The sequence below is a fragment of the Schistocerca nitens genome, chromosome 1, assembly GCF_023898315.1.
Source record: "Schistocerca nitens isolate TAMUIC-IGC-003100 chromosome 1, iqSchNite1.1, whole genome shotgun sequence".
In the NCBI taxonomy this organism is placed as follows: domain Eukaryota; kingdom Metazoa; phylum Arthropoda; class Insecta; order Orthoptera; family Acrididae; genus Schistocerca; species Schistocerca nitens.
In genome coordinates, this window is record NC_064614.1 from 554,908,666 (window position 1) to 554,927,932 (window position 19,267).

Genomic DNA, 19,267 nt, shown 5'->3' on the forward strand with positions numbered 1-19,267 from the left:
TGCGGTGATAGGTGGCTCCCAGTATCTCGAATCCAGGGATTTTTCCTCTAGAGGCCAGCTGATCTATGTTTTCCGCATGAGTCTCTTGTATCGCGACTACGTCGATTTTGTTCTGAGTGAGAACTCTCTGGAGAAATTCACATTTGCTCCTACTTATGCCTTCAATGTTTAGGTGGCAGACCCGGAGGCACGGTCCGAGTGCTCTAGTCAATTCTTCATCGTTCATTTGGTCGGTATCATTCATGATGTGTTTACCAGGAGGTCCAGCACAGGATTATCTGGATTATCTGGTTGCCTTTAGTGCTAGTTCATTTAGCGTTACCCAGGGTGCACGTGTAGTATTCTACTACGGACGCGAACTAGCCTTACACCCCACAAAAGATAGTATCACTTCTCCAGACATTGAACCGAGAGATCACTTGATTTGTTAAGAAGTCTTTGGCACAGTTTGCAATATACTATAAGAATGAAAGGTATCTTTTTGTATATCTGCTGGATCAGAGTAGTATCTGACATTCCACTTCACTGACATCAGTTTTTCTGTCCGTACTGCCATTTCCGACTTTTATGTGAAGCCGACCATGAGCAAGCCGGTTGCGTTTTGCCGCAGTCGATGTTACTGGTACAGTTAAAAATCCTGGAGGCCAAATGGCGCAAAGGCTGCTTAGTGCAAAAACCTCACCACCAGCTAGATGGAGACAATTGATCAGTAGCAATCCAGAGATAATCTGTCGAAAAAAAGGCAACAAAAGGCAACACCAGTTTGAAATTCTGCTAGATTTGCGCTGATTATTCCGAAACCAAGTTAAAGGAAATTCCTCGGTGTTGTTACGCAGTCAACTGCTCGACTTTCCTCATTTGCAATAACATCTCCTACCTTATACCGTCAGCGAAGGAAGTCTGCTACCGCATGGATAGTTTTGCACTTAAGCTCCTTCCTACGTTTTACAGCAGTTTTTATAACTGGTTGGTCTCCTTCAGCACTGCGTATACGTTATCTGAAGTAACAGTAAAAAGCTCATATATTTCGGAAAAAACGTTATTGTCTGCTTCCGTTCCCGTTATAGCTCCATCAAAGGTTTCATTAACCACAAAGTCTCTTCCAGTTCCTGTCATGTCTCACCCTCTAACATGCCGGTAATCACAGCCGTGTCCAACTGCATATCGAGACCAACACTTGTTTCCAGCATAGCTCCCTGTTCGTTAGCAAGTTATCAAACCAAACTCCTACAGCAGTTCATGTTATTAGAGATGAAAGTTTAACTGTGACAGGTGCTCTGTCGTATTTCTCTTTCCTCTTAGCCTCCAGTGTTCCATTGGTATCATGATTGCGCCTTAAAAGTCAATTATCTTTTTGACTGCACGGTTAAATTCATGGAGAACTTCTACGGTTCAAATGGTTCAAATGGCTCTGAGCACTATGGGACTTAACTTCTGAGGTCATCAGTCCCCTACAGATTAGAGCTACTTAAACCTAACTAACCTAAGGACATCACACACATCCATGCCCGAGGCAGGATTCGAACCTGCGACCGTAGCGGTCGCGCGGTTCCAGACTGTGGCGCCTAGAACCGCTCGGCCACCCCGGCGAACTTCTACGGCCATAGCATTTTTGTCAGTGGGTTGATTCTGAGTGCCGTGCCATGTGCGCTGGCTATGTGCGGATATCATTGATTCGAAGTGTTGCCTGCAGCCAACATATTTCGATCTTCGTTTGTTGTAACAGCAACGAGCTTTTCATCGTATACCTCACAGTATCCACTCAATATTGGAGAGAGTCCTTTTACTGTTCATAAAAAAATGCTCATGTAAAATACTGGATCCAGAGTGATTGTAGATGAAAGGGAAGACGATGGTATGGACAACGGCCTCTGTTTCTTTCTTTTTATATAATGTGACGTAACCAGATGTTTAATTGTCTGTGGACGTACCTAACATTCACTGAGATGCTGGCCCAGTCGTGACGCCAGTGTATAAAGACAGCCTGTGGCAATATTTGCATCTGACTCCTGTTTCCCCATCTACAACTCGTGTTTTTTACCGATTCCATAAACTATAATGAGACTGCATCGCCGTAAAAGGCTTTATAACAGCGACGGCCTCAGATACTGCCGTCAGTGGATCGAACGTTGCCGGCCGAAGTGGCCGTGCGGTTAAAGGCACTGCAGTCTGGAACCGCAAGACCGCTACGGTCACAGGTTCGAATCCTGCCTCGGGCATGGATGTTTGTGATGTCCTTAGGTTAGTTAGGTTTAAGTAGTTATAAGTTCTAGGGGACTAATGACCTCAGCAGTTGAGTCCCATAGTGCTCAGAGCCATTTGATCGAACGTTCTGCTTCCAGTGCTTTATACACGATATGATCAAAAGTATCCGGACACCTGGCTGAAAATGACTTACAAGTTCGTGGTGCCCTCCATCAGTAATGCTGGAATTGAGTATGGTGTTGGCCCACACTTAGCCTTGATGACAGCTTCCACACTCGCAGGCATACGTTCAATCAGGTGCTGACGTTTCTTGGAGAATGGCAGCCCATTCTTCACGGAGTGCTGCACTGAGGAGAGGTACCGACGTCGATCGGTGGGCCTGGCACGGTGTTCCAAAACATCCAATAGGGTTTCTATAGGATTCAGGTCAGGAGTCTGTGCAGGACAGTCCATTACAGGGATGTTATTGCCGTGTAACCACTCCGCCACAGGACGTGCATTATGAACAAGTGCTCGATCGTGTTGAAAGATGCAATCGCCATACCCGAATTGCTCTTCAACAGTGAGAAGAAAGAAGGTGCTTAAAACATCAATGTAGGCCTGTGCTGTGATAGTGAAACGCAGAACAACAAGGGGTGCACGCCCCTTCCATGAAAAACACGACCACAACATAACACTACCACCTCCGAATTTTACTGTTGGCACTACATATGCTGGTAGATGACGTTCACCGGGCATGCGCCATACTCACACCCTGCCATCGGATCGCCACATTGTGTACCGTGATTCGTCGCTCCACACGACGTTCTTCCACTGTTCAATCGTCCAATGTTTATGCTCCTTACACCAAGCGAGGCGACGTTTGGCATTTACCGGCGTGATGTGTGGCTTATGAGCAGCTACTCGACCATGAAATCAAACTCAAGATTCACATATTGGTTACTTCTTAGAATAAAAATATACATTACACTTTCTTTCCTTATAAAATTAGAAAAAAGCGTAAGAATAGAAAAAGTCAAATTCACTTACCACGGGGAACGAGTCTCTGAGACACAACTAGACAAATAAGAATAATTAACATTTAAACAACAAAATTGCCCTAGAGAAGTATGAGCCAGAACAACATCTTATCAGTGGAAGAATATGTGCATAAAAATATTAATCAACACAGCAACAGACCACATACAAGAATGTGAAATAGTGCAGTAAATAACTTCATGGAACGGGGAAACTAAAGTTTTGGTTACTACATTAAATATTAAAGGCCCAAGGCCAGTTTCAAACACCAATGAAGAAAATTAAAATTTCCTATCAGTTGCGTGGACTAGTTGGAACAGGTACAACTATACAGACGGAGCACCTGGGATGATCACACACGACAAGGAGTGTCTTCGCCCAGTGTCTAGGTGTCCCTTGCTCATGGCAGGTGTTCGGACTGCGTAGCGCAACCCTCTCAGCGACCCAAGCGTGGACGATTAATTCAAGCATGGTATCCCCACACAAGCAAGGACACACAAGTGGGATGCAAAAACTTATTAGTCGAGATACAGGGAAATACATACGTTAACTGCACAGAGGGGTAGACTAAATTTGAACTACAGTGTAAATATTAAATTTTCATTAGAAAAACCTTGTACCAGGCCACTATGCTTGAGACGGATACAAATTTAACCATTCGCCCGAAATACCTGGGGCTTACTATCTTGAGACCTCAGTAACATGAATGAGCTCACAAATGCAACGAAATGCGATTAATCTGCTGACTAGACAGCACAATAAATGTATAGAAATTGAGGTCACAAATTTAAATTAACAGGATTTGCAATGTTGCGCGGTATGCTGCACGTAAACTTCCAAAACTTAAAAAAAAAGCAAATTAAGCATCATCTACATCTACATCTAAATGGATACTCTGCAAATCACATTTGAGTGCCTGGCAGAGGGTTCATTCAACCACCTTCACAATTCTCTATAATTCCAGTCTCGTATAGCGCGCGGAAAAAATGAACACCTATATCTTTCCGTACGAGCTCTGATGTCCCTTACTTTATCGTGGTGATCGTTCCTCCCTATGTAGGTCCGTGTCAACAAAATATTTTCGCATTCGGAGGAGAAAGTTGGCGATTGGAATTTCGTGAGAAGATTCCGTCGCAACGAAAAACGCCTTTCTTTTAATAATGTCCAGCCCAAATCCTGTATCATTTCTGTGACTCTCTCCCATATTTCGCGATAGTACAAAACGTGCTGCCTTTCTTTGAACTTTTTAGATGTACTCCGTCACACCTATCTGGTAAAGATGCCACAGCGCGCAGCAGTATTCTAAAAGAAGACAGACAACCGTAGTGTAGGCAGTCACCTTAGTAGGTCTGTTACATTTTCTAAGTGTCCTGCCAATAAAACGCAGTCTTTGGTTGGCCTTCCCCACAAAATTTTCTATGTATTCCTTCCAATTTAAGTTGTTCGTAATTGTAATACCTAGGTATTTAGTTGAATTTACGGCTGTTATATTAGACTGATTTATCGTGTAACCGAAGTTCAACGAGTTCCTTTTAGCACTCATGTGGATGACCTCACACTTTTCGTTATTTAGTGTCAACTGCCGCTTTCCGCACCATTCAGATATCTTTTCTAAATTGTTTTGTAGTTTGTTTTTATCCTCTAATGACTTTTCATTAGTCGATAAACGACAGCATCATCTGCAAACAACCGAAGACGACTACTCAGATTGTCTCCCAAATCGTTTATGTAGATAAGGGACAGCAAAGGGTCTATAACACTACCTTGGGGAACGCCAGGAATCACTTGTGTTTTACACAATGATCTTCCGTCAGTTATTACAAACTGTTACCTCTCTGACAGGAGATCACAAATCCAGTCACAGAACTGAGACGATGTTCAATAAACACGCAATTTCACTACGAGCCGCTTTGGTACCGTGTCAAAAGCCTTCCGGAAATCCAGAAATACGGAATCGATCTGAAATCCCTTGTCAATAGCACTCAACACTTCATGTGAATAAAGAGCTAGTTGTGTTTCACAAGAACGATGTTTTCTAAACCCATGCTGACTGTGTGTCAATAGACCATAATTCATAATGTTCCAAAATCCTGCCGCATATCGACATTAACGATATGGGCCTGTAATTTAGTGGATTACTCCTACTACCTTTCTTGAATATTGGTGTGGCCTGTGCAACTTTCCAGTCTTTGGGTACGGATTTTTCGTCGAGCGAAGGGTTGTATGTGATTGTTAAGTATGGAGCTAAGGCATCAGCATACTGCGAAAGGAACCTAATTGGTATACAGTATGGACCAGAAGACTATCTTACAGTTTACCATCGTTCCAGCAGTGAGACCACGAGCAAATAACAAATCAGATACACAGAGCAGAACCAGCTTACAGTGATGTAACCAGAGTTTGAACTTTACAGTCCACGTGGGCAATAGTAGGACACACTAAGATTTCCATCAATTTCAGTAAAAATAAAGCTATGAATTTAAAACAAATCTCTCACATGCAGGCTTAACCACGTCACATTACGCATAACCGGAGCCAAAGTAAGTGAAGGCAGTCTTTTAAAATACAGTCTCAGTGCAGGCTATTCGAATGCAGCAGGAAGCAATTACAATGCTTGGATACAGGAATCGGGACAGTCGTACTTTCGCTACCTGAATATCAGCTTCGTTTGTCCGAAAATTTGGTATAATGGACAAACAGAAGGCCCACAAAAGCAGTCCTAGTCGTCGGCCAACGTGCAACCAAAATACGTCACGGCCACCAGGATAGTGGCCACTGCACAGTGCTGCCAGCCCCCACAGGCCGTGGAGCTGGGAGCTGCCACCGGCGTGCAGCATGCCCAGTACCGCACGCTACCTTTTAAGGGGCTCCTGAAAGGCTCAAAATCATGAAAAGTTCAATTTTTACTTTTTTGCGTTTTCTGAATCTGCAGACTATTACCTTTTAATAGATATATAATTTATTCAATTCCGAAGACTACAACTATTTTTAAATTTTTTTTGAAATGTGTTCTACATGGGCGTGACCCACTGTGGCGCTGTTAAACTGCTGTCAAATGGTGTTATTATTAACGTCCGTGTTCATCAGGTACATTTTAGTGATGTGAGATAAAGTATGTGTTGTGGCTAACCTGTGATGGTTCAATATATATCGCTGGTGTGATTGTCGATTGTTTCATGTTTATTTACTCTGTCGTTATCTCGAAAATATTCGTAATTAATTCTGTTTCTTGAGTCTCTGTTTTGTTGAAGTATAATAATGAGTAAAAGTAAAGTTATTAGAAATCCTCTGAAGGCTTTTAAGAAAAGGAGAAATGTTGGAAAGCCAAAGGTATTTAGAAATATGGGAATGAAGATAGGTTCTAACATGGTACGAGCGATGCTTGCTTTAGACAAGGAACGCCTTCGGGCTGCAGACAGGGCTGTAAAGAGTCTAGAAATACAAGCAAGAGTAAACAGGAGGAGGAACAAGAGGAAGCTGGAGGAGGATGAAGATAATCCATCCTATGGACCTGAAATGCACTAAAAAGTTAATCCAATCTTTGTCGCTCGATTCCCAAAACTTTTATTTTCTCATACTAATTACATGTTTTCTAAGGATCTTCCAAACATATTTGTTTCAAACTTTCAGTAAATGTTACACAGTACCTTCTTTTTTCCAAAAAACTGTATATTTTTGAATATATAAATAAAAAATTGCAAAAAAATGTTGTGAATTTTCATTACAATTGAAAAAAATCATCTTTAATAACTGAACTAAAATTTTGTAAAATCCCTGTGTTAAGTTGTAGCCCATATTCCAATAAATAATCTGTAAAAAGTTCAACTTCCTACCTCAAATACTTTGTGAGGAAAGATGTAATTTATAAGCGTTATTTTAACATTGCAAGTATAGGGCGTTCCGGAGCCCCTTAAGCGGTTTCGCCAGGCTCTGTGCACTCGCCCTGCGCCAACACCCCTTTGCTTCGCTCGCCTTCAACCCCGGGCGCCACACAGCCACAACGTGCGACGTCTAACCAAAGATACGCAGGCAGCGATGGATCAAGACGAGCCGCCATGGCTCAAGTCGGTTGCAGTTAATGTTATCGAACACTCGATCTGTGTCTTTTAAAGCTATAAAGATTGATCTGCTGAGTCTCAAGCGTCTCTCTTATGGCTAATCGAAAAGTGAATAGTGCATCTCGATTCCACAATTGCAACGAATTCCTTTCTGTTTATTTAGTAGACGTTCTTCTAATTTCTGTTTCGTGTGATGATAAGGAATACTGCTTACAAGGGAACCTCCCCATCGCACCCTCCTCAGATTTAGTTATAAGTTGGCACAGTGGATAGGCCTTGAAAAATTGAACACAGATCAATCAAGAAAACAGGAAGAAGCTGTGTGGGGGTGAACTCAGGGGCGCCGTGGTCTCGTGGTTAGCGTGAGCAGCTGCGAAACTAGAGGTCCTCGGTTCAAGTCTTCCCTCGAGTGTAAAGTTTAATTTTTTATTTTCAGACAATTATCAAAGTTCAGGCGCTCACACATAATCAACTCAGCTCTCCAAAATTCCAGGACATGTTCAGATTTTCTTGGACATATGCAGGATTTACGGTCTACACACGGAAAAATTTCAAAATGTTAAAAACGTATGTTTTGACAGAGCACAGGGAAAACTGTGCGACTGTCAAACTGTAGCATTCATTTGTTGCAGTTTATGTGACAAACTCATGTTTTCATCACTTTTTTGGGAGTGATTATCACATCCACAAGAAAACCTAAATCGGGCAAGGTAGAAGAACCTTTTTACCCATTCGCCTAGTGTACAGGATAGGTGGGTCGACAACATATTTCTGTCATGTGACGCACATGCCGTCACCATTGTCGTACAAGTATAACATATATCAGACGTTTTCCTGTGGAGGAATCGGTTGACCTATGACCTTGCGATCAAAGGTTTTCGGTTCCCATTGGGGACGTACGTCCTTTCGTCTACTAATCGCACGGTTTTTGCGGTGCGGTCGCAAAACACAGACACTAAACTTATTACAGTGAACAGAGACGTCAATGAACGAACGAACAGATCATAACCTTGCGAAAATAAGAGAGTAAACTTTTCACTCGAGGGAAGACTTGAACCAAGGACCTCTCGTTCCGCAGCTGCTCACGCTAACCACGAGACCACGGCACTCCTGAGTTTACATTATCCTTGATGTTGCCTATCTTGCGCCTGGACTACTCAGTTTGTACAGTTTGCTTATTTTTTTCATAGTTCCACACAACTGCTTCCTGTTTTCTCGATTGATCTGTGTTCAGTTTTTCAAGGCCTATCCACTGTGCCATCTTATAACTAAATCTGAGGGGGGTGCGATGGGGAGGTTCCCTTGTTAGTACCTGTGAGACACGTGAGACGAGGTTGACTTTTGTGTACCTGTAGCACCTCCTTGTATCGATAGTCTTTGAAATATATATCATACATGTCTGCCACGCCAGTAACGCCCGGTTTCCCAAACATGCGGCTATACAGATACAGCACAGACAGAAAGGGAGAGAAAAATTCCTTCCAGCGAGATCCCCATGAACAATAGACCGTCTGATGAAATCCAGCTTGAAACGACACAGGTTGAAAATCAGTGATGGCCGACACGGATACCGGTGAGCTATGTTGCTGGCGTCCTCAGATGAGTAGCTACCTGTTCTGGCAGAGTCCCTCCGACTTCGTAAGCTATCTCATCAACAGTACCCAGATACCCCTATGTAATGCATAATTCAGCACTACATGTCACGGGAGGTGGACCCACCAGTATAAAAAGAGGCGAGGAGTATTTTTTTATCTGTATAAATGCAGTAATAGCAGAATGGGTCACCCTGGAGTGCTCAGCGACTTCGGAGATGGACTATTTATTGGACGACACCTAAGTAACAAATCCGTCCTTCTAAAGCTGCCCAAGTCGACTGTTGGTGGAGTGACTGAGAAATACGGAGGTGGTGTTCTGGCAAGCATCTGTTTTTCGTGGTTATGGTGTATTCCTTCATTGCGCTTAAGGAAACGGTAAATGCGAAAGGATATGAATTCGTTTAACAGTAGAGAAACAATTCGGAGAAGATGACTGTTTGAATCAGTATGACAATGCGCCCTTTGATAAGGCTAGGTGATGGTTTATGAACAATAACATTCCTGAAATGGACAAGCCTGTCCAGAGTTCCGACCTGAAAACAATGGAACGCCTTGGGGATGAGTTCGAACGCCGGCTTCACTCCAGACAAGGTCATCACTAAAGCTCTGACAGTGTTCTAGCAATAGTGGACACCGAAACATCCAGAAGAAGATCTCAGCAGAGCGGTCGAAACGTCGATTACTGAAGAGGAAAGATGACGGGGCCTAACAACCCAGAAGATTTTAACTTTAGTGACACCGGCCACAATAGCCTGCAGATTTACATAAGAACTTCACTACCTTCTGTAGTTCAATTACAACGTCAGACCTGAACGGCGCCGGCCGGAGTGGCCGAGCGGTTCTAGGCGCTTCAGCCTGGAACCGCGCGACCGCTATGGTCGCAAGTTCGAATCCTGCCTCGGGCATGGATGTGTATGATGTCCTTAGGTTAGTTAGGTTTAAGTAGTTCTAAGTTCTAGGGGACTGATGACCTCAGACGTTAAGTCCCATAGAGCTCAGAGCCATTTGTACCATTTTGAACAGCGTTAATAGTGTGCTGCTTGTCACAGTCATGTCGATGGAATATCTAGGGGTAAAGTTGCAAAGCAATATGAAATGGAATCAGCATGTAAGGATTGTAGCAGGGAGACAAATTGTCGACTTCCGCTTATTCGGAGAAGTTCAGGGAAGTGTGGCTCACCTGTAAAGGAGTGTGCAAGCTATTCTTGACAACTGTCCGAGTGTTTGCGATCTGTACCCGGCCGAATTAAAGAAGGACATGGAACCATTTCAGAGGCGAGGTGTCGGATTTGTTACCGGCAGGGTCGTATAATGAGCAAGTGTTATGGAAATGCTTCGGGAACTAACATGGACTCACTGGAGTGAAGCCGACGTTCTTTTCGGGGAGCAATATTGTCAACATTTATAAAAGCGACATTTGGGGCTGACGACGGAACGATTCTGTTGCCACAAACGTACATTTTGCGTAAGGACTATGAAGACAGGACTAGAGAGATTAGGGGTCATACGGAGTCATATAGACAGTTGCTTTTCGACCCTCCGTTTGCTATTGGAACAGGAAAGGAAAGGGTTGGTAGTGGTACAGGGTACCCTCCGCCATGCGCCATACGAAGGTTTGTAGAGTTTGTATTTAGGTGTAGATGTAGATGGTGTGTCAGCTTGGACTCCACCAATAGTATATGCCGTTTCTCATCTAAAACAACATACTTTTAGCTTTTTCTCCAAGTCATTTCGATAATCTGGCAGCTACGTTCTGTGTATAAAATAAGTATACAGGTGTAGGGGAACTTGAAGTCTTCTTGCACAGCATAATGTCAGTATTCGTAAAAGCTCGCTGCCGTGGAAGATACGAATTTTGTTCATCTACGTGTCGAGTCGTTTCGCCAGCGCTGTTTTACTAAACGGTGAAGTTTCGTCAGGAGAGCCAACTCGGGTGCTCGCCGGTTGATTAAACGCGACGCGCAACGAGCAGCGGCCGCAGTCGGTAAACACAGCGACACGCCGTGGGCCGCGCCGTAAACGGGACGCTACGGCGCGGTGCGGTGCGGTACGGTACGGAGCAAGTTTCCCCGGGGGCGAGTTTGCGCACGTAGCCCTGCCCGCCTTCGCCGTGCGAGAGCCGTCGGCGCCGCCTTATTGGCCGCGGGCGCACCTGGTCTCGGGCGCATTAGCCATTCCGGGCGCCGCGAGCTGCCGCGGGGAAGAACCCCCTCGCCGGGGAGTATTAAGGCTGGCGACACCGCGCCGCACGACGCCGCCGTCGCGCGCAACTTGGCGTTTAATTTGGCCCAGCGCCCTGTTGGCGCCCACCTCAACTGGCTGACAACCCGGCCGCATTATAAGGCGCCACCTGCGACGCTCCGGCACTTTGCTCCTAGTGCGCTGCCGCAGCCGCCTCTGACGTATTTCATCCGCCTTTGCGTTGTCGCGCTGTCAGACAGAATGGTGTTTGTATGCTAGTCGCGAGCCCGTGTCCGTCATATGACACCTGCCAGAAGCGACGACAGCCGTCTCCGCAGCTTCACCTTTGCGCATTTATAGGCGTACCACATATTTTTTTCTCTAAATTACTTTTGAATACATTATGGGAGTGACAGTGATCAATGTGTTACAAATATTTACACTTAATAACAGTCTTGATCACAATTTATTTATTACGGTGACCGGTTTCGACCACTACTGTGGTCATCTTCAGACCTACAAGTCGGCCGGCCGGAGTGGTCGTGCGGTTCTAGGCGCTACAGTCTGGAGCCGAGCGACCGCTCCGGTCGCAGGTTCGAATCCTGCCTCGGGCATGGATGTGTGTGATGTCCTTAGGTTAGTTAGGTTTAATTGGTTCTAAGTTCTAGGCGACTAATGACCTCAGCAGTTACGTCGCATAGTGCTCAGAACCATTTGAACCTACAAGTCGTATACAAAGCTATAATTAGAGGGCTACATACATTAAACAAAATACATAAAGTTATAAAGCTATAAAACGGTGGATTACCAATGAGTAAGAACCTCCTTCTGCTGGAGAATCACTACTGGAGAAACCAGTGCACGTCTTACTATATATAATGGAAGCTCCGCCCACTTCTGACGGCATGATATGATTACCAACCAATGAGTTATAAGTCGGATAGCAATGTAAAATTTCTTAGTTAAAAGAACATTGTCAAGAAATAAAAAATAAACACACACTAAACTTAGCTTGCTTAACAGCTATTGTCGATTAAGAAGCGTTAAAAATATTGTAAGACGTGCACTGGTTTCTCCAGTAGTGATTCTCCAACACAATGAGGTTTTTACTCTCTGGTAATTCATCATTTTATAGCTTTATACCTTTATGTATTTTCTTTAATGTATGTAGCCCTCTAATTAAAGCTTTGTATACGACTTGTAGGTCTGAAGATGACCACAGTAGTGCTCGAAACTGGTCACCGTAATAAATAAATTGTGGTCAAGAGTGTTTTAAATAGTAAATATTTTTTCTCTGTTGATCCATTGTGGACCGCGGGACAACCGCTGGTCAAATATCTACCAAAGAAAATCGCCAAACAGCCATATTTTTACACAAGTTGTTTTATTTTGACAACCAGTTTCGGTTCAAATGGTTCAAATAGCTCTAAGCACTATGGGACTTAACATGTGAGGTAATCAGTCCCATAGACTTAGAACTACTTAAACCTAACTAACCTACATCCATGCCCGAGGCAGGATTCAAACCTACGACCGTAGCAGTCGCGCGGTTCCGGACTGAAGCGCCAAGAGCCGCTCGCCCACAGCGGCCGGCCACCAGTTTCGGCATTTCAATATGTTATCTTCACACCCCATATGCACTTCGTGCACTGAGTCAGATGTATCGATATTAGCATACTGGAGCCATCAATATGTGGATACCGTGAATTCGTTACTCCAGTGCTTGCTTCGAAGACCTGACAACAACTCAAGTCTCCGAAGGAAGCGTTCGGATAACGAATTCACGGTATCCAGATAATGATGGATCCAATATGCTAATACCGATACATCTGAGTGTCTGTGCATGAATTGCATATGGGGCCTGAAGATGTATTACTGAAATGGCGAAACTGGTTGTCAACGTAAAACAAAATAACTTCTCAAAACGTACTGCTGTTTGGCAATTTTTCTTGGTGTACATGTTTTTAGGTCCAGGACAAACTACAACATTTTTCGTTGTGTCCAACCCACGACAAGTTTCTGAAAACACTTGATAGAAGAGTTGCGCACTACGCAAACTACGCTTCGGTATATTTCGTACAGTACACAAATGACTTATTAAATGGTACGATTACCGGCAGCACTGGTGGCAGAGTTAGGGGAAGAAACGTAAATGAATGTGTGTGAGATAAACTGGGGGCCGAAGACTCCTCTTTGTTTTCTATTTGTTTTGCACCTAATTACAATAGCTCATCGTCCACTGTGTGTTTCATATCCTTACAAGTTATAAATTTCATTTTATAACTAATAAAAGTTAGGTGGTTGTGTAACTTCCGCGGTTTTTTCCAACGAAAACAATTACTTTTGTTGCAACTACAGTTTACATACACAAACATAAAAAAGTCTATACAATTATTTTTGTTCTTTTTTTTTTACTGCATAGAACGTGTTTGATCATGATGAGAGGCATGAGTTCCTTGTTGTTATTATTTATAAGTACGAAAGTTGTTTATGAATAACTCAAACATGATTTATATAAGCTGAAATAATTATTAAAGTAGTGTTTGATACTTATGTTTAAGGAAATTGCGTTTTATAGCGCTGTGTAAAGAACCTGTTTTGCTCTTTTTTTGTAATTTACTACAACATCCCTTTGCTGCATGTTACAGATCAACAATTCATGATGAAGAGGTAGAAGAAGGAGCATGTTGTAATAAAGATCCTCGTTCAGGTTCATGTAAACGAAAACCGCCCCCCCCCCCCCCCCCCAATATTTATAGGGACTCTCCACACACAGCTCGTTAAACGTCTCACTGTGACATCGGTGCTCTCGCCACCTTGCGTCATTTGAAAAGAAGCGAAATCACGACTCTTCATACGCCTGAAGTCAGTTACTGTCTACTTTGTGAGTTACTTCTCTCGCTGAAGACGTGCAGTTTTGTTTGCTGCTGCGAGCAGCGATCTTTTGCGAGATACCTGGCTACAGCTGTCCACTGCATGCAGTTCCGTTCGCAACTTTCGCTCAGTAACTGGTTGAGATGGTCCTGTGTTCACAGACAGCAGCGGCTCCTGTCGGATTTGAAATCGAATGTCCCTGACAAGGCGTAAGACACGTCTTCGGTGCCCTCTTGTTAAGATTTTGTACATCATCTTTTGTTATCCCATGTTACATGGCCACCATTGGTGCACAATTTTTTGTAAATGTGTGATACAACTTATGTTGGTAGTTCAACAAACTGGGACTACCTGATTCACAGTGTGGTCATGGGCATGTCCACAAACAACAGCTCCTCTCTGACAATCTTTCAGGTCTCGTCATCCACTGCACTGATCCCATACAACTGACTGGCACACACACACACCATTCCGTGCCTTGACTAACATCACCTTTGAGGTCACGTGACCTCGTGATACCTGTTCTACTGCATCTATCGTGCTCCAGCCAAAGCCAAAGTACCTAAAAATTTGTATTCTAAACATGCTCTCAACTGACATGCATTCTCGTATTCATAGTTTTCGACCCATTAGTTTATACAATAACGTGATATACGCTCTAAGACATAAAAAACGACGCACCACGAAGAAATTATAAAAATGGGGCGAAAATCGGTAGGTGTGAGGAACACGTACAAACAAACAAATGAATAAAATTTCAGAAAAATTTGAAGAATTATTCAACAGAATGAGCATTGCAAATGGAGAAAGTCAATAACTTGTTGATCCATTTCTGCCGCTTATGCAAGCATTTATTCGGCTTGTCATTCATTTACGCAGCTGGATGTCATCCGGACGGGTATCGTGCCAAATGCTATCTAAATGGCGCATTAAATCGTCAAAGTCCCTAGTTGGAGAGCCCTGCCCAAACGGCTCCAACAGTTCTAAATTGGGAAGATATCTGGCCACCTTGTTGAAAAAAATGGGTTCAAATGGCTCAAATCACTATGGGACTTAACATCTGAGGTCATAAGTCCCCTAGACTTAGAACTACTTAAACCTAACTAATCTGAGGACATCACACACATCCACACCGTGTTGAACAAAGTAGGATTTGGCAAGTACGAACACAAGTAGTAGAAGCCTGCCGTTGTGGCCGAGTGGTTCTAGGCGCTTCAGTCCACAACCGCACTGCTGCTACGGTCGCAGGTTCAAATCCTGCCTCGGGCATGGATGTGTGTGATGTCCTTAGGTTAGTTAGGTTTAAGTAGTTCTGAGTTCTAGGGGACTGATGACCTCAGATGTTAACTCCCACAGTGCTCAGAGCCATTTGAACCATTTTTGAACAAGTAGTAGAAACTTTCACCACGTGCGGGTGGCATTATCTTGCTGAATTGTAAATCCAGGACGGCTTGCCGTGAAGACCAACAAAATGGAGCGTAGAATATCGTCGATGTACCGCTGTGCTGTAAGGGTACCGTGGATGACAACCAACAGGGTCCTGCTATGGAAAGAAATCAACATCGGCGGTTCGAAGCGGGATTCATCACTGAAGACAATTCTACTCCAGTCTATGAAATTCCAGACCGAAGACATGTCTGGAGACGCTCCGGACAGATGTGCGATAGCAACATGACTGTCGCTCGCCTTACGACTCCAATACCAGGAGTGATGGCCTGGGGTGCTGTTTCTTTTCACAGCGGGACCCCTTTGGTTGTCATCCGCGGTACCCTTACAGCACAGTGGTACGTCGACGATATTGTACGCCCCATTTTGTTGGTCTTCATGGCAAGCAAACCTTGGTTTATATTTCAGCAAGATAATGCCTGCCCTCACACGGAGGCAGTTTTTACTACTTGTCTTTGTGCTTGCCATACCCCACTGTGGCCAGAAAGGTCGCCAGATCTCTCCTCAGTTCAGGAAGTTTCGTGCATTAAGGGTAGGGCCCTCCAACCATCTCAGGATTTTGGCGATGTAAGAATTTGGTATGAAATCCCTCAGGAGGACCTCCAACAACTTTATCAGTCAGTGTTAAATCGAATAACTGCTTGCATAATGACCAAAATTGGAGTAACGCGTTATAGCCTTGTTCAATTTGTGAAACTGTTTGCTTTGAATAAACCAACAATTTTTTTTTTAAATTGTGATAATTTGTTTGTCTGAACATGTGCATCACATCCCATTCGGATTATTTCTTTTTGCTACGTCGTTTCTTTTCCTCCTCCTCCTGCTCCTTCTCCTCCTTCTTCTACTTCTTGTTCTTCTTCTTAAAGTGTAACTATACCATTAGACAAATAGGGTCTAGACCAGAAGACACTTTCATCGTGAACGTTTTTGCAATGTTAATACCAGTTAGTTGATTTGCATGAACCTGATAAGTTGAACTGCAGATCTGAATTTACATCAGCTGCATGTAGGCGACTGTGTTTGTGGCTCAGTTGTATGCAAAGGGCATGCTCGGCTCGGTTTGTCAGTATAGCTCACAAACACAAGATTTCATATAAAATGATCAGTGACTAACTAACCTTCTGTTCTGAAAAAAGAGAAAATACAATCATATATAGGGAGACGGAGACTATTGCTCTCTGTATTTACCGACAAAGTTATGTCGTTTACTGAAACAACTCAAGCTGAGATCAAAATGCACTTCAAATTGATAGGTTTAGCTTCGTTTGTGAAACGCAAATCAACGTGAAGTGGCCAAATCTGTAAAAATGATACAAAGGACATTGGAATGACTTCGAAAATATTTGATTAGAGAAACATATCACTGCTCCCAAAATGTAACTAATACACGACGGCACACACATTATTTATGTACAAACCACGTGGACGAAAATGCTACAGCAAGTAAAGTATTGCAACAAAAGAAAATCTATAAATCTCGAAAAACATCTGAAAAGCTCATTGAACGGTTATCTGATGAGTCTGAAACCCCTACTGTTTGGGTAGACTAATGGAAGATCGATTCTGTGCCATACATCGAAGATCACCCATGTCGTTAATCCACAAGCGCAATATCTCCAGCATCAAAATCACATGCACTTAGGTTCTAAGAATACCGTGAAAGTTACCACTCCAACCCTGGCATTGCGATCAACAGAATAGACATACATTATACGCACATTATCTACGAGTGACCAGGGGATTCTGATTTCAGTTGCATTCAAGTTTTGCATAACAACATAGCATCTCACCACATCGCTGTACCCCACTCCAGACCACCGACCGATTCTAACATATTGTCTACTTTCCCTCCTTCAACCAAGCCGTCCACAGTTCGGTGTAACAGTCCGTGCTTTAATGTCATTGGCTCATGGAACCGAAAACTCAGAGTGTGTCTGTCATCCAAATTTCCAAACGTGCGAAAGGCTATTATCCGTGCAGGTACAGAGAGCTCGGCACAGCGCATATCTTTCCAGTGTACCTGCATGTTTATAACATGCAAAATAATTTTATTAATGAAAATAATGAATGTGGCCCACCACTTTCAGACTTAGTTGTCGGACAGAAGTGAGTCAGCTTTGCAAAAATCGTGCAGGTTAGATAAGACGGGCGTTCAGCAAGTAATGCAATACATTTGTTTCCCCTGAAAGCACGTTGGTTTTATTCAGAATGCCAATACACCACATTATTCCCCACTCTTTTGGCTACAAAACCTTGTATTTCAACATAATCTCCGTTCAATGTGACGGTTTTGCGCCACCTTACTGGGAGGGCCTGTATGGCAGCATTGAACCGTGATACTGGTCGACGTCGGTGCGAACGTCTTGCTGCATCAATAACCTCCGCTTCACTTACGTACTGTTTCCCGCGGAGTGCATCCTTCATTGGGCCTAGCAGAAAGAAGTCGGAAGGAAAGAGATCCTGGCTTTAAGGGGGATGAGGAGGAACAGTTCAATGAAGTTTTGTGAGGTCCTCTCGGATGCGCAGACTCGTATGAGAAGGAGAAGTTCGTTTGCATTCGTGTGGTTACAAACATGCTGAAGTTATTTCTTCAATAAACTTCCTGTCTTAACACTTAGCACTTACCACTTAGTTGCGAGGACATCAAGCAGAATAATCCCTTCAAAGTTCCAAAAGACAGTCACCATGACTTTATCAGCAGAGGGTTGAACTTTTCAGAGGAGAGTTAGCTGACGGCACCCCATGGATTGCCGTTGTGTTTCCCGTTCGAAGTGATGAACTCCTTTCATCACCTGTGCCGATGTTCGACAAATAATTGTCACGATCAGCGTCGTAACCCACAAGCGGCGAGGAAGCCAACGATCACACATCTTTTAGTACCTCAGCAGGTGAACGAATGTCTCAGCACTACCGACAGAGAGGTCCAGTTATGCAGCGAGGTATTTGAATGTAATCTGTCGATCACCTCTAGTGAGAATGACCGCAAGTTCCAACGCTGTAGGAGTCACAGCCGCGTGCGGCTAGCCTTTCTTATTATTATCGGACAGGTTAGTGCGTTCTTGTTGTGATGACGGACGCCACGCCCAGCGACTCATCGTGCTTTTGTTCACTGTCTACAAAAGCCTATGTACATCTGCGATGTTCTGGTTTTCTGCCAAAATAAACTCAATGGGAGCTCTCGTTGCTTTGAAAGCACCTCTGTTGCAGATGCCATTTTGAAGAGCACATATAGTACCACCTCCTATCGGAGCTTCATGAAAGTTTAGTGGCTGCAGCGAGAATATTCCATCATATCCCACATCAAATTTCCCATTTTTCAACCGAAATTGGCTGAGGAAAATACGTGTTGCATTACTTATTGAACAGCCCTCGTAGTTATAACTGAACTCAGATTAGAAATACTGTGGATAAAATGTAGTGTATGCGTGTTCTCTATCTGCTACATTGCGCCCGGTGTTTGTGTGTGTGCAGAGGTCGCGCCACCACCGCGACTTCGCGCCGGCCCCGCAGCAGCTGCAGCTGCAGCCGCAGCCCGCAGCCACCACGCCGCCGCCGCCGCGAAGCCCTGGTAGCCCAGAAGCCGCCGCCGGGGAGTCCACAGACGCTGAGGACTATGACGAGGACCTGCTCGCTAGGGAGAGTGAGTCCGCGCTCGTGCTACCCCAGCTCTCGACACACCCAGCTCACGACAATCTTTTTTTATTATTGATTTATATATTTGGCTCTTATCTGCACAGCTATTTAGTCAAATACATTTTTTTAGGCATTAGCGTTCTGACAGGTTAAACCAGACGGCCACGAATTTTCCTCCTGTGCCAACTCCTTTACCCAAGAGTAACAATTGCACCTTGCGTCTCAATTACTTTTTTCAGTATACTCAAATCTCCGCCT

General features: G+C 43.9%; 1 protein-coding gene across 2 annotated transcripts in view; it reads left to right on the top strand.

Moving 5' to 3' along the window:
• The window catches only part of LOC126254472 (follistatin-related protein 5-like), a 572,842-nt gene that overhangs the window by 313,452 nt on the left and 240,123 nt on the right, over positions 1 to 19,267 (top strand). For both annotated transcript variants that reach the window (XM_049955314.1, XM_049955315.1), the window contains exon 3: positions 18,848 to 19,016. In XM_049955314.1, the coding sequence (XP_049811271.1) occupies positions 18,848 to 19,016 (169 nt within the window). The remainder of the gene's footprint in view (positions 1 to 18,847; positions 19,017 to 19,267) is intronic.